General features: G+C 39.5%; 1 protein-coding gene across 1 annotated transcript in view; it reads right to left on the minus strand.

Annotated features, from left to right (window-relative positions):
* Positions 1-656: 656 nt before the first annotated feature.
* Positions 657-16,701, minus strand: part of DNAH14 (dynein axonemal heavy chain 14) — a 161,325-nt gene continuing 145,280 nt past the window's right edge. The window contains exons 10-11 of the mRNA XM_044267422.1: positions 14,940-15,071; positions 657-911 (exon numbers count right to left, since the gene is read on the minus strand). Coding sequence (XP_044123357.1) covers positions 657-911; positions 14,940-15,071 — 387 coding nt within the window. The remainder of the gene's footprint in view (positions 912-14,939; positions 15,072-16,701) is intronic.

The following is a 16,701-nucleotide window of genomic DNA, read 5'->3' on the forward strand; positions in this document are numbered from 1 at the left end:
GAGTCCTGCATCAGGCTTTCTGCTCGGTGGGGAGTTTGCTTCTCCTCCCTCTCTGTGAGTATGCACGCATGCTCTCTCTCTCTCTCAAATAAATAAAATCTTTTTCTTTCTAAAAGATGAAAACATTTTGTTTTCAATAGATACTTAGAATTGCCTCAAATGCAAACCGAACCTTGTGGCTACTGCCAGAATCATTCTTACAAATGATTTTTTAAAAACTAGTTCTGAACTTTGAAGATACAGCATACCTATACATAGGATTGCCAGATTTAGCAAATTAATACAGAACACCAAATTGAAGCTGAATTCCAAAATAAACAGTGATTTTTAGTATATGTAATATTTGGGACATACTTACACTAAGAGTATTATTCATTACCAGAATTTCAAAACTCACTGGACATCATAGAGGTCACATAGCAACCTACCCTATGCAGAATATTTTTGAGGGGGAAGGAAATTTTCTTAAATTTTATGCACAGTATTAATGAAAGTACTACCAGATAAGAAATTCAGATAATTGCAAAAACTGAGTACATATAATTTGCTATGAGGAGAATTTTCAAATTCTAGTTTAAATTATTGGATATTTCCTCCATAAGTGATAATATTACACTGTGATCACAAATCCCTTTTATAAGTAAAAAAAATTTGATTTACTTAATGAGATCTTCGTTCCTTTTTTCCCTTGAAAATGGCATTCTAGCAGAATTATTAAATAATTCCAAAAGTAGTGTGACTGCAGTATTCATTAGTTTACGGATGAGTTCCTGAAATATGTAGTCAACCAGCAGCAGAAACCTCAGAACAGTTTCTAATAAACGTCGATATGTAGGCAGCTTGAAATGTACAGTGTCATCTTCAGAGAGGTTTGACTCAAAATATTCTTTAATTTCTTTCTTTTCTGCCACCTGCAGTTAAATAAACATTTGAGAAACAAGGGATAATTTCTTATGTTAATATAGCATGATTATTAATGTATAGTATTTTCATTAGTTTTAACAACACTGCAAACTATACACTATTATGACAATTTTCATGAAAATTTTATGGTTGCACTGTATTTAAACAAGGAGACAAAAAGAAGCCTATGAAGTTTGGGGTCTCACTTATGAAGAGATAAGTTTATAGAACTCAGACAGGAAGGACATAGCCATGATTTCTAAGAGGGACCCTCCTCAAGTACACCCTCAGGGACACAGCAAACAATGGGGGGCGGGAGTCAAGTATAGGCTTCCTAAAATCCAGCCCGATACTGCCTCTGTTATACTAGGCTATAGCAATTTCACTCCTTTTTTTTAAACACATATATAATACATAATACAGAATTAAGAAAAAATTTAAATTCACCAAATCCAATGTTAGAGTTTTACCCTTTAAATAATGTATCTCTTAAGACAACTGACATAGTATGTTACTAGGGAATGGCCATCAGGACTTCCAAATTGTGCCCTCTAAAATAATCCCAAAGTTGGGCAAATGGTTCTTTTTAGACAAATAAACTTTTTTTTTTATTATTGATGGACCTTTAAAATTCTAAAAATATTTCCAAATTTGTTCACCTATTCATTCTTATTTTTTGTTCCATTGATACTTAAATATCCTTTCCAATTTGTTTTCTAATTTTTAAAAACACAACTGCATTTATTTATGTTGCCTCTCTTCATGTCTCTCTCTTTTTTTTCAACTTGTATTTTTTCTTTTTTAAATTAATTAGGTCAGTTGATTATCAATTTGGCAAGTTTTTTTTCCAGTACTGGTAGATTCTCTGGAGGAATGGTTACCACGGTGATGTAGTTCTTTACTGGGCACAGCTATGCTGGGCCTGACAAATGAAATACTGATTTTGTTAATAGATTATGTATTTATTGAAAATGTCATGTTTTTCCAGGATAGGCCACATGATTTGAAAACTTTATGTGCAAAATGCATTTCAATTAGTAAAATAGTGAGGCAGAGTCTATTAACTATTCAAAATAAGGATTTTTAGCACTGGTACTAAAAGAATTTTAAGTAGCTCAGTACCTGTATCAGTATAATACAGTAGTAGCCTGGTAATGCTGGCCTTTTTATGGACTATTCTGAGGCTGATGGAGATTCTGAAACCAACAGGCAGCTAGGTAGATATTCTCTCCCATCAGAGGCTCTATTCTAGGTCAGGCATATCCCAAGGCTGATGGCAGCTTTCGGCTTCTATCCCATCAGTTCTGTGGTGCCCGTGCTGTGTCTGGGCAGTCCCCACAGGTGCCCAGAACCCTTTTTAACCCAGCCGTACTTTACTTTAGATCCACCTGCTGAGCTGAGGCTCTATCATTAGAAACTCTGATTTAATTGGTCTAGGGAGGTCCCAGATATCAATATTTAGTAAGAGCCCCCCATCACCACCCCGCCAGCTGATTCTGGTGCGCTGCCTAGAGTTTGACCACTTAGTCATCACACATTTCAGTTTTACAAAATCACCCAAATGGCACTGTAGGAAAGCCCAGCTTCTGCCCCCGACAAGGATCAACAAGTAAGACAGGTGTCCATGAACAAAACCAGTTGTGGGAGAGCTCTGGAGTCCACTGAAGAAACTTCCACAACACAGTGAAACAGAAGTCCTGAGAACAGCCATGTGAAAAGAGAAGGAAGACAACCTTAATTTGCCCACATCATCCCATCCCCAGCTGGCATTGCTTGGCACCAAGAGGAAACTTCCCAGCTAGAAGGAGTTGCCCTCATCAGGAAAGAAGAGCAGAGTAAGCAACCGGTTTCTCTGGACTTCAGGGCACTGAACAAAAGGCCCCAATTCCATTTTGCCCTGCCCAGACCAGCAAAGCGGAGATGGACAGAGATGGCTAAAACAAGGGAGAAAAACACACACCTCCTATTGCAGCCCATGTAGGAGTGATCCCCGTTCCCAGTGACCTGCTCAACATAAAAATGCAATAGCTTTTGCCACTAAAGAAGGCCTCGGTAGCCAGCACAGCTGCTGCAGACCCCCAGCAGACCCCACTAGCTCTTGACACACAGGTATTTGTATTCAGATGCCAGCTGCCTAAGTCCATCTCCATCTCCTCCCTTCTCCACCCCCACCAGAGCCTGGGAACCACACTGTCAGCCAGCCCCAGTTTCTGCAGGTGCATGAGGACAAGACCCCCATGACTGACCCCCACCATGCACATTCTTGGGGCTATTTCCTCAGATGTGTATTTGCACACTGCTGACCTAACACCTGTCACTGGCCTTGAATGCCATGTACAGTGGTGTGACCCAACAGCCACAGTAGTACATGATGACAGCCCGTTGCCCGCAGCTACCAAGTCCACCCACAGCTGGCCTGGTCCTTGCTGCTTACCCTGACCCTTACCAGCATGTGTGTCTCCAACTAGCCCTTGCCACACTAGAGAAGCCTGCAGATGACCTGAACAGTCATGTGTACACCCCACCAGTTCCAGCCACCACAACCACCAGCCGTGGTCCCTAGCCATTGGACCTGGAGCCACTATGGAAAACCCTCACAGCCACAGCAGGCCTCCATAGTATTTGCCAAGGACCACAGAGCTGTCAATGCTGTGGTCCCCAGAGGCCCAAGCAAAGATACATCGTCATGCCCCAGGACCTGGAGCAGTTACACAGCCCCATATCTGGCACTCTGTGCCACTAGCTCCAGGATCCCAGATGCTCCAGCATGCCCTACTTACAGTGAAATTCTTCCCTTATTAAAGGCAGGTCTTAGTGTCTGGAAGAAGTGACTCCTTCTTCAAATGCACAGATACCTTTACAAGGCTACAGGGATCACAGAAAATCAGGGAAACCTGAGTCCACCAAAGTAAAACTCAGTCACTGATCCCAAAGAAGTGGATATCCAAGGATTTCCAACAAAGAATTCAAATTAATTATTCCAAAGATGCTCAGGGACAAAAACAGACACACAGATCAATGCAACAGAATAGAGAACCCAGAAATGGACGATCAACTCTGTGGTCAATTAATCTTCAACAAAGCAGGAAAGAACATTCAGTAGAAAGAATAAATGCTCTTCAATAAATGTGTTGGGAAAACAAATCAGCAACATGCAGAAGAATAAAACTGGAACACTTTCTTACACTTTACACAAAAATAAGTTCAAAATGGATGCAAGACCTAAGTGTGAGACAGGAGTCCATCAAAATCCTACAGGAGAACATAGGGAGCAACCTCTGCAACTTCAGCCACAACAACTTCTTGCTAGACATGTCTCCAGAGGCAAGGGAAACAAAAGCAAAAATGAACTAGTAGGACTTTGTCAGGATAAAAAACTGCACAGCAAAGGAAACAATAAAACTAAAAGAATGGGAGAAGATGTTTGGAAATGACCTATCTGATAAAGGGTTAGTATCCAAAATCTATAAAGAACTTATTAAACTCAACACCCAAAAACCAAAAAAAAAAAAAAATCCAGTTAAGAAATGGGCAGAAGACATGCATAGACATTTTTCCAAAGAAGACACCCAGATGGCCAAGAGACACATGAAAAGACGTTCAACATCACTCACCATCAGGGAAATGCAAATCAAAACCACAATGAGATTATCACCTCATACCGGTCAGAATGGCTAAAATAAAAAACACAAGAAACTAGAGATGTTGGTGAAGATGCAGAAAAAGGGGAACACTCTGACACTGTGGGTGAGAATGCAAACTGGTGCAGTCACTCTGGAAAAGAATATGGAGGGTCCTCAAAAAGTTAAAATAGAGCTATCCTACAACCCAGCAATTTAACTACTAGGTATTTGCTCAAGGATACAAAAATACTAATTCAAAGAGGCACATGTATTTCAATATTTATAGCAGCACTATCAACAAAAGCCAAATTATGGAAAGAGCTCAGGTATCCATAGACAGATGACTGGATAAAGAAGATGGGATATATATGTGTCCATTGACAGATGAATGAATAAAGAAAATGTGATGCGATGTGTGTGCATGTATATAAATATATACATATACACATATATAGGAATATTATTCAGCCATTACAAGAACAAAATCTTGCCATTTGCAATAATGTGGATAGAGCTACAGTATATTATGCTAAACAAAATAAGTCTGTCAGAGAAAGACAAATACTGTGATTTCACTCATATGTGGAATTTAAGAAACAACAGATGAACATAAGGAAAGGGGAAAAAAAGAGAGGGAGGCAAACCATAAAGAGACTTTTAACTATAGAGAACAAACTGAGGGTTGATGGAGGGAAATGGGTGGGGGGATGGGCTAAATGGGTGATGGCTTTTAAGGAGGGCATTTGTGATGAGCACCAGGTGTTTACATGAATCATTAAACTCTACTCCTGAAACCAATATTACACTATATTACCATAATCTCATTGTGGTTTTGATTTGCATTTCCCTGATGATGAGTGATGTTGAACATCTTTTCATGTGTCTCTTGGCCATCTGGGTGTCTTCTTTGGAAAAATGTCTATGCATGTCTTCTGCCCATTTCTTAACTGGATTTTTTTTTTTTTTTTGGTTTTTGGGTGTTGAGTTTAATGTTAACTAACTAGAATTTAAATAAAACCTTTAAAAAAAGATGCTCAGAGATCTACAAGAAGAGAACACAGATAAATAATTTCATGGATATGAGGAAAACAATACAAACAAAAATGAGATGCTCAAAAAGAGAAAACATAAAAAAGAAACAAAAAGATATAATAACTGAATGACAAATTCAACAGAAAGCTTCAACAACAGACTTCACAAAGTGTAAGAAAAAATAAGTGAAATAGAAGACAGATCAATTTGTGTTATCCAACCAGAGATGAAAGAAAAATGAGTAAAAAGAGTGAAGGAAGCCTACATAATCTATTGGATACTAAGAAATGAATCAATTTTTGTATTATTGAAGTTCCAAGAAGGAAAAGAGAGGGGAAAAGGACAGAAGGCTTTTGTAAAGAAAATGGTAACTTTCCAAATCTGGAGAGAGACTTGTGTAACCAAGTTAATGAAACTCACAAGCCAGTAAACAAAATCAAAGAGATCCCCTCCAGAACACAGAATAAAACTGTCAAAAATCAAAGACAAGGACAAAATCTTCCAGCCAGGAGAGGAGGGGAAAAAAAATTTGTAACTTACAAGGGAATTCCCATAAGGCCATCAGCAGATTTCTGAGTAGAAACTTTACAGCCCAGGAGAGAGTGGGAAAATATACTCAAAGAGCTGGGGAAAATACTGCCAATTAAGCATAACTTATGCAGTAAGACTGTCCTTCAGAAATGAAGGAGCACTAAAGACCTTCCCAGACAAACAAGAGCTGAAGAAATTCCTTACCACTAGACATGCCCTACAAGAAATGACAGAAAGTATTGTTCAAGCTCAAGTGAAAAGGTGCTAGGTTGTAAAATGAAAATATACAAGAGAGAGATAAAGGAAAGAACACATTCAGACTTTGAATACTCTAAAAATGTAGTACAGTGGGGTATTAACCACTGACTGCCATGTAAAAGTTAAAGAACAAGAGTACTAAAAAGAACTATAGCTCCACTAACATTAATGTTAATGGACATACAAATTACAGGTAAATTAGAGGTAAATTATGTCAACAAAAACATAGAAGGAGGGGAGAATAAAATGGTAGAGTTTTGTTGTGATCAAAGTTATCAATGTAAAATAGATTGATATCTAGAAGATGTTTTATGTAGCCCTCATAATAACTACACAGCAAAAAGCTATAGGAGATTCATAAAATATAAAGAGAATCAAAATACAGCACTATGGAAAATCATCAATTCACAGTGGAAAGCATCAAGAGAAGAAGAAAGTAACAGGGAACTACAAAACAGCCAGAAAACATAAGAAGGTATTAGTAAGTCCTTACCTTTCAATTATCATTCTAAAAAAAATGAATTGAATTCTCCAATCAAAAGATAGGACTATGAACATTTATATGCCAACAAATTGGTTAACCTAGAAGAAACAGATAAATTACTAGAAACATAGAACCTACCAAGTCTGAATCAGGAAGCACAAATAACAATTAAGGACACTAAATCGGTAATCAAAGACTTCCCAACAAAGAAGAATCCAAGACTATTTGGTTTCCTTTGCAAATTCTACCAAACATTTAATGAAGAATTAATGCCAATCTTGTTTAAACTCTTCCAAAAACCCTGAAGAGGGCACACACTCCCAAACTCATTTTACAGCATTAATCTGATACCAAAGCTAGATAAGAACACCACAAAAAAAACTACAGACCAATATCCCTGATTGAATACAGATGCAAAAATTCTCCACCAAATACTAGCAAACCCAATTAACAGCACATTAAAAGGATTACATACTATAATCACGTAGGATATATCTCTTGGATGCAAGGATGTAAATAAGATATATCCCATTAACGGAAGGATAAAAATCACATGATCATCTCAATAGATGCAGAAAAAGCATATGACACAATACAACATTCTTTGATGATAAAAATGTTCAACAAATTGGGTAGGGAAGGAACATACCTCAACATATTAAGTTGACATACATGACAAGTTCACAGCTAACATCATCATACCCAATGGTGAAAAGTTGAAAGTTTTTCCTCTAAGATTAGAAACAAGACAAGGGTGCCCAGTCTCTCCACTTATATTAAACATAGTACTGGAAGACCAGCAAGAGTAATCAGGCAAAAAAAAAAAAAAAATGGTACCTGAATCAGAAAAATAGAAGTAAAATTGTCTCTGTTTTCAGATGATACCATCTTATATGTAGAAAATCTTAAAAGATTCACCAAAAATATACTAAAACTAATAAACAAGATACAGAAATTGTTGCATTTCTACAGCAACAAAATAACCTGAAAAAGAAATAAAGAAAACAATCTCATTCTTAATAAAACAAATAAAAACAAAAAACAATAAAATATGTAGGAATAGTAACCAAGGTTAAAAGATCCACACACTGAAAACTTTAATTTTTAAAAATCAAAGTACATTGACTTTGTACCCTGCCACGTTGCTGAATTGCTGTATGAGTTCTAGTAGTTTGGGGGTGGAGTCTTTTGGGTTTTCCATATAAAGAATCATATCATCTGCGAAGAGAGAGAGTTTGACTTCTTCATTACCAATTTGGATACCTTTTATTTCTCTCTGTTGTCTGATTGCTGTTGCTAGGACTTCTAATACTATGTTGAACAAGAGTGGTGAAAGTGGGCATCCTTGTCTTGTTCCTGATCTCAATGGGAAGGCTGCAAGCTTATTCCCATTGAGGATGATATTTGCTGTGGGTCTTTCATAGATAGATTTGATGAGGTTCAGGAATGTTCCCTCTATCCCTATACTTTGAAGCGTTTTAATCAGGAACGGATGCTGGATTTTGTCAAATGCTTTTTCTGCATCAATTGAGAGGACCATGTGGTTCTTCTCTCTTCTCATATTAATTTGTTGTATCACATTGATTGATTTGCGAATGTTGAACCATCCTTGTAGCCCAGGGATGAATCCCACCTGATCATGGTGAATAATCTTTTTTTTTTCTTCCAATTTATTTATTTTCAGAAAAACAGTATTCTTTTTTTTTCACCACACCCAGTGCTCCATGCAAGCCGTGCCCTCCATAATACCCACCACCTGGTACCCCAACCTCCCACCCCCCCGACACTTCAAACCCCTCAGATTGTTTTTCAGAGTCCATAGTCTCTCATGGTTCATCTCCCCTTCCAATTTACCCAAAAGCACATATCCTTCCCAATGTCCATAACCCTACCCCCCTTCTCCCAACCCCCGCCCCCCCAGCAACCCACAGTTTGTTTCGTGAGATTAAGAGTCACTTATGGTTTGTCTCCCTCCCTATCCCATCTTCTTTTTAATGTGCTGTTGGATCCTGTTGGCTAGGATCTTGTTGAGAATCTTAGCATCCATATTCATCAGTGATATTGGTCTGAAATTCTCCTTTTTGGTAGGGTCCTTGTCTGGTTTGGAGATCAGGGTAATGCTGGCTTCATAGAAAGAGTCTGGAAGTTTTCCTTCTGCTTCAGCAACGTGGCAGGATACAAAGTCAATGTGCAGAAATCAGTGGCTTTCTTATACACTAACAATGAAAATACAGAAAGGGAAATTAGAGAATCGATTCCATTTACTATTGCACCAAGAACCATAAGATACCTGGGAATAAACCTAACTAAAGAAGTAAAGGATCTGTACTTGAGGAACTACAGAACACTCATGAAAGAAATTGAAGAAGACACAAATAGATGGAAGACCATTCCATGCTCTTGGATCGGAAGAATAAACATTGTTAAAATGTCTATACTGCCTAGAGCAATCTATACTTTAAATGCCATTCCGATCAAAATTCCACCGGCATTCTTCAAAGAGCTGGAGCAAATAATCCTAAAATTTGTATGGAATCAGAAGAGACCCCGAATCGCTAAGGAAATGTTGAAAAACAAAAAGAAAGCTGGCGGCATCACCTTACCTGATTTCAAGCTTTATTACAAAGCTGTGATCACCAAGACAGCATGGTACTGGCATAAAAACAGACACATAGACCAGTGGAACAGAGTAGAGAGCTCAGATATGGACCCTCAACTCTATGGTCAATTAATCTTTGACAAAACAGGAAAAAATATACAGTGGAAAAAAGACAGTCTCTTCAATAAATGGTGCTGGGAAAACTGGACAGCTATATGTAGAAGAATGAAACTCGACCATTCTCTTACACCGTACACAAAGATCAACTCAAAATGGATAAAAGACCTCAACGTGAGACAGGAATCCATCAGAATCTTAGAGGAGAACATAGGCAGAAATCTCTTTGATATCAGCCACAGCAACTTCTTTCAAGATACGTCTCCAAAGGCAAAGGAAACAAAAGCGAAAATAAACTTCTGGGACTTCATCAAAATCAAAAGCTTCTGCACAGCAAAGGAAACAGTCAAAAAAACAAAGAGGCAACCCACGGAATGGGAGAAGATATTTGCAAATGACAGTACAGACAAAAGGTTGATATCCAGGATCTATAATGAACTCCTCAAACTCAATCCACATGAAACAGACAAACACATCAAAAAATGGGCAGAAGATATGAACAGACACTTCTCCAATGAAGACATACAAATGGCTATCAGACACGTGAAAAAATGCTCATCATCATTAGCCCTCAGGGAGATTCAAATTAAAATCACATTGAGATATCACCTTACACCAGTTAGAATGGCCAAAATTAACAAAACAGGAAACAACATGTGTTGGAGAGGATGTGGAGAAAGGGGAACCCTCTTACACTGTTGGTGGGAATGCAAGTTGGTGCAGCCTCTTTGGAGAACAGTGTGGAGATTCCTCAAGAAATTAAAAATAGAGCTTCCCTATGACCCTGCCATTGCACTCCTGGGTATTTACCCCAAAGACACAGATGTCGTGAAAAGAAGGGCCATGTGTACCCCAATGTTTATAGCAGCAATGGCCACAGTCGCCAAACTATGGAAAGAACCAAGATGCCCTTCAACGGATGAATGGATAAGGAAGATGTGGTCCATACACACTGTGGAGTATTATGCCTCCATCAGAAAGGATGAAACCCAACTTTTGTAGCAATATGGATGGGACTGGAAGAGATTATGCTGAGTGAAATAAGTCAAGCAGAGAGAGTCAATTATCATATGGTTTCACTTATTTGTGGAGCATAACAAATAGCATGGAGGACAGGGGGTGTTAGAGAGGAGTAGGGAGTTGGGGGAAATTGGAAGGGGAGGTGAACCATGAGAGACTATGGACTCTGAGAAACAATCTGAGGGGTTTGAAGGGGCTGGGGGGGTAGGGGGTTGGGGTACCAGGTGGTGGGTATTATGGAGGGCACGGCTTGCATGGAGCACTGGGTGTGGTGAAAAAATAATGAATAATGTTTTTCTGAAAATAAATAAATTGGAAAAAAAATCAAAGTACAGTTGACATACAATGTTGTAGTTGTCTCTGGTACACCACATAAGGATTTGACAATTCTATACAGTATTACGGTCACCACAATAAATGTTCTAACATCTCTAACCATACAATATTATTACGACATATATCCCCTATGCTATACTCTTCATCTCCATGTTTTATTTATAACTGGACATTTGTACCTTTTAATCCCCTTCACCTATTTTGCCCATTCCGAAAGCCCCTTCCTTCTGGCAACAACTAGTTTGCTCTATAGATTTACGAATCTGTTTGTTTGTTCCTTTTTTTAGACTGCACATATAAATACACATATATGGTATCTGTCTGTCTGACTTATTTCACTTAGCATAGTACCCTCTGGGTCTAATTCATGTTGTTGTAAATGGTAAAATGCCATTCTCTTCTATCGCCAAGTAAAATTTCATTGTGTGTATGTACCACACCTTTATTCATTCATCTATCACCCGACATTTAGGTTGCTTCCATATCTTCACTATTGTAAATAACGCCACAGTAAACATAGGTGTGCATGCATCTTTTCAAATTAGTGTTTTCATTTTCTTTGGGTAGATAACCCAGTAGTGGAATTACTGAATCATATGGTATTTTTATTCTTAATTAACCTCCCTACTGCTTTCCATAGTGATTGCACCACCACATATATTCCCACCAACAGTGCACAGAGGTTCCCTTTGCTCTGTATCCTTGCAAACACTGTTGTTTTTGTCTTTTTGATATTAGCCAATCTGACAGGTATGAGATGATACCTCATTGTGGCCTTGATTTGTCTTTCTCTGAGGACAAGTGATTTGAGCATTCATATGTCTATTGGCCATCTCTATGTCTTCTTTGGGGAAATGGCTATTAGGTCCTCTGCCCATTTTTTAATTGGATTATTTGGGGGTTTTGGTGTTGAATTGTACAAGTTCTTTATATATTTTGGATATTAACTCCTTTTCAGATACATTGTTTACAAACATATTCTCCCATTCAATAGGTTGCTTTTTCATTTTGTTGATGGTTTTCTTTGCTTTAAATGTTCTCACTGCAAAAAAGTAATAGTAATTATGTAACATGATGGAAGTGTCCATCATTTCCAAAATTCTGTGAATGGTGAAAGTTGACAGGAGAAATGCTTAATAATCCAAATTCTTCTTAAAGTATAGAGCCATTAAAACTTAAAGCATGATTCATTATTTGTTAAAATCTGCATCTGAGGGGCGCCTGGGTGGCTCTGTGGGTTAAAGCCTCTGCCTTCAGCTCAGGTCACGGTCTCAGGGTCCTGGGATCAAGCCCCGCATCGGGCTCTGCTCAGCAGGGAGCCTGATGCCCCCCACCCCCTGCTTGCCTCTCTGCCTGCTTGTAATCTCTCTCTCTCTCTCTCTGTGTGTCAAATAAATAAATAAAATCTTTTTTAAAAATCTGCATCTGAAATTGTGACTTTATTTCTAACAGATAGCTCTGAAGCTCTCTGAAATTGATGCTTCTGCTGAGCTCAGGGAAATTCATAGTAAGAAATAAAGTCTTAGAGTGTGTTCAATTCACATATCAAGTTTGAGTCTGAACACTGAAATAAATGGTCAGTTTTCTCCTGGAGGAATTCCTGGAGTAAGTGATTCCAAGACCAGCAGCATCAAGCTTCCCCTAGGAACTTGTCAGAAATGTAAACTGCCCCTCTCCCTGCCCCCAGGTACAGTGGCTGAAACCGAGACCCCTTGTTTTACCAAACCTCCTAGGAGATTCTCTTGCCCACAAAAGCTTGATAATCATGGTCCTCAGCATTTCAATATGAAAATAGGAGAGATACTGTCAGTGCTTTCTAATTACACTTAGTCCAGAAATGGGGAGCGCTGCCTGCCTTAGGTAGCTGCATGGGATGGGACCGAGCAACTCAGCCCAGCTTTGGCTTGATTAGAGAGTCATGTCAACAGACAGGGAGCCGAACTGTGAGAGACTCTGGACTCTGGGAAACAAACTGAGGGTTGTGGAAAGGGACCAGGATGGGGGGAATGCAGTAACTGGGTGATGGGCATCAAGGAGAGCATGTGATGTGATGAGCACTGGGTGTTATACACAACTAATGAATCACTGGCCACGACACCAAAAGCTAACTATGTACTATATGTTGGGTAACTGAATTTAAATAAAATAAAATAAAATGCCAAGTCAAAATAGGGCATGAGTCCCTGTTAGAGACAAAGCACCTAAAGAAGGAAAAAGCAATGCAACGCTTTATTGATACTTCCATTCCGCATATCCTCTTTTTTGTTTGGACCCATTCTCAGTTTTATGATCTTGTCATTTTTATTAAATCTGCATACTTCCATGGGGTAAATAACCAACCAACAGGGTTGGTTGGCAGTGGGTCTAATGGGTTCTTATCTGACATTTATTTAAATAGAAATCTCTGAACAAATATTTCTGACCAGATCCTGGTGTTTCTGAATGGGAGACACTAGAGTGATTATTAAGAATACGTGCCCTAAGACATACGCTGTCAATCCCTGTTTGATTTATCTGATCCTTGGCCAAACCGTCCCAGAGTCTTCCCATATGATGGGGCTCAGTGGGGTTAGGGTGACTGCAGAATACAATGAGGAATGAGATCCTTCTTTCATTGATGTGAAAGAGCCGCACTTCATTTTCTTGTCAAGAAGCAAAGCCTATGGACTCTGAAAAACAATCTGAGGGGTTTGAAGGGGGCGGGTGGGAGGTTGGGGAACCAGGTGGTGGGTATTATAGAGGGCACAGATTGCATGGAGCACTGGGTGTGATGAAAAAAATAAATTTAATAATAATAATAATAATAAAAATTGTCCTATGAAGTAAAAAAAAAAAAAAAGAAGCAAAGCCTTGAACTCAGGGTTACCCAAGATCTATCAAAAGTTCAATTCCAAGAAGTAACATCTGAAAATGTCTGAGGGAGATGCAGTTCACCTATTCCTCCAGAGAGCCTCAAGTATCCCCTGGATTCCACCAAAGCAGCAGAGGCAGGGACACTTGCCTCAGCCCCTCACCGAGCCACACCTGTGAACCCTGATTCCATGTGCTGGTGTTCCCTATATCGGGAGGCTATAGAAGATAACCCTGTCAACTGAATCACAGCATCTCAGTAAAAATGTTCTGAGGACACTGTTCATTGTATTATCGAGTCCTTTTTATAAAATCCTTAGGGAAGTTTTGTCTCATCTAGGCATGTTTCTCTTGAGCAGGAAGTTTTCACCTTAGAAATACTGAAATGTGCAACAAATTTTATTTTCCTATATATGTCAGCTCAGGTTAGAGTTTAGGTATCTTTAAGTATGTAAACTCACATATACACGCATTTACACACACACACACACGCACATGCACACACTCTCATACAGGTCTCCCCCACTGTCCAAAAGTAGAGTTGCTATGAAAACTTCCATAAGCCAAAATAGCACAAAGAGGCAATGACCACTCATTTATATGAGAAAATGTTTGAGCATTCCTAGACCCCCAAAATCGCCTCTGCTAGGCTTTTCTGATACTGTATTGCTAAAGGACGCACAGACCAAGTCCAGAAGAAGCACAGACGCTCACAGACACAGTCCACAGCTCCAGCGGCCTGATATAGAGATGCTGAGCGTGGGTCCCGGCACAGGGTCTGGGGGGGGGGGCTCTCATTGCTTCAGGTGCTGCCTCCATAATGGCTCGCTGCAAAACGGACACTGAAGGCTATTTCTGCTTCTGGCTTTTTTTCTCATAAAAGTGAAAATTCTCTCTAAATTACTTTCAGTTAGTTAGCCAAAACAGGTACAGACGCAGATCTTTTGTAAAAGCACTGTGGTGGAGCAGGAACCTCGAGAGAGCAGGGGCGGTACCTGTACACGTCAGTACTCGCATTTTGCGCCGCCCCTGCAGAGTGCCTGCACCCAGGAACCGTGCAGCGCCAGCCGGTGGCTAACCAATCCGCCTGCCCGCTGCCAGCACTGTTCCCAGAAAGGCAATCTGGAGCAATGGCTTTTAACCAGTACATTCAAAATGGACAGAAAGAGAAGATATAAAGAATTACCTTTAAAATTGTATTTCTGATTTCACAAAGAGCTTTATGTCTGATATCCTCGAGCTGCTTCAGCGCCAGGGTAGCTTGCTGTAACTGCTCTTTACAAAACGCATCTAGAGAGTATGTTCGAGACCTATCCAGCTAATGACATGACAGAAAATGCTCAGCGTTGGAAAGTCAAAGACAAAAGTCATATTCTATTTTTCCTTTTGTATACATTATGCTTTATATACATGCTTCTTACATTCTTCAAAAACAAACACCAGTAGCTGAAACAAACTAAATCTTGATAAAAGACAGAAAAATACATTATTGTTTTAATCATAACTAAGATAAAGCCTCAGCAGAAAAATTCAAGACTTGATATATTTTTCAATTATCTATGAAACCAGGGGAACCACCAAATCCAGGAATTGCTTTTGGAATCCCAATAAGCACTGAATGGGGGATAAAGAGGCAAAAATTACATAATTCAAGTGACACGCATGTTCTTCTGAGTTCATTCGAATGTGCCCTGGAGAAATTCGACCACCTCTGCTACTGAGCCTTGCCACACACGAACAACACATATCCCAGCATCCTTCCTCCTTTCAGAACTTTCTCATTTTTCCCACATTCTGTTAATTCTCTTGCCAAAATGCATTTTCATCAATAAATAGGAGATATTTATCCCTAGTTATACTGTAATATTTTATAAATGTACACTCCCCTCAAAAAAAGATTGTGAAGTGCTGTTCTTGCCTTAAAATTCTGGATTAACTCTTTGTGTTCTCCTTCTCATAGTCTCGTATCTGGCTAGCAGATACGAGATCTGCTAACCTCCTACCTGAAGCTGTTCTTGCTCACCCCTGCATTATTCCAGCATTCTACTAGCAATCTCTTCAACTCTGTATCTCCTTGCTTTCAGTTTTTCCCATTAACCACCATCATGTTGATTTTCCTACAATAATACGTTCAGACACTTTCAATAATTGTTCTTTAAGAAAATGTGGTGCTTGGTGGCTCAGTTGGTTAAGCATCTACCTTTGGCTCAGGTCATGATCCCGAAGTCCTGGGATCAAGTTCTGCACTGGGCTCCCTGCTCAGTGGGGAGTCTGCTTCTCCCTCTCCTGCTCACCATGCTACTGCTCTCTCACTCACTCTCTGTGTCAAATAAACAATTTTTTTTTTAAAAGAGTAGTTCTCAGCTTCCTGGGTGGCTCTGTGGATCGATCACCTAACTCCTGATCTCAGCTCAGGTCTTGATCTCAAGGTTATAAATTCAAGCCTCACACTGGGCTCCACAATGGGTAAGGAACGTACTTAAAAAAAAAAAAAAAAAGAAAAGAATAGCTCTCAATGTTTACTCTCATAGGAAATCACCAAGAGGGCTTGCAAAAGGTGCAGATCACCAGCACCACTCACTGCACTCTCCACCAAAAGGGGTAGGACACAAATTTACATTTTTATTAACCACTTAAAAAAATGCTACCCCCAACACAATTCTTCCTGAACCCCAAGTCCCAACTCTTCAGCTTGTTCTTGGCTTTGGGTAAACTGCTGTCTCTCTAGGACTTGGTTTCTCAGTTGAAAGGGAAGGTCTGGATACAATGAGCCACGCATGACCTCTCCCATCCAGTCTGAGACACTCTAGCCCCTGCAGTACAGCACAGGTTATGCCAGCAGAGCACAGGCACCTGCAAGTGCTCCACTCTGACTTCTGAATGGTCCCTCGTCTGCACTCCGGCCCTGGCTTCGTTCTCCCTGCCTCCTTCTTGTCAATCCTCACTGG

The sequence above is a fragment of the Neovison vison genome, chromosome 10 (genome assembly GCF_020171115.1).
Source record: "Neovison vison isolate M4711 chromosome 10, ASM_NN_V1, whole genome shotgun sequence".
NCBI lineage: Eukaryota > Metazoa > Chordata > Mammalia > Carnivora > Mustelidae > Neogale > Neogale vison.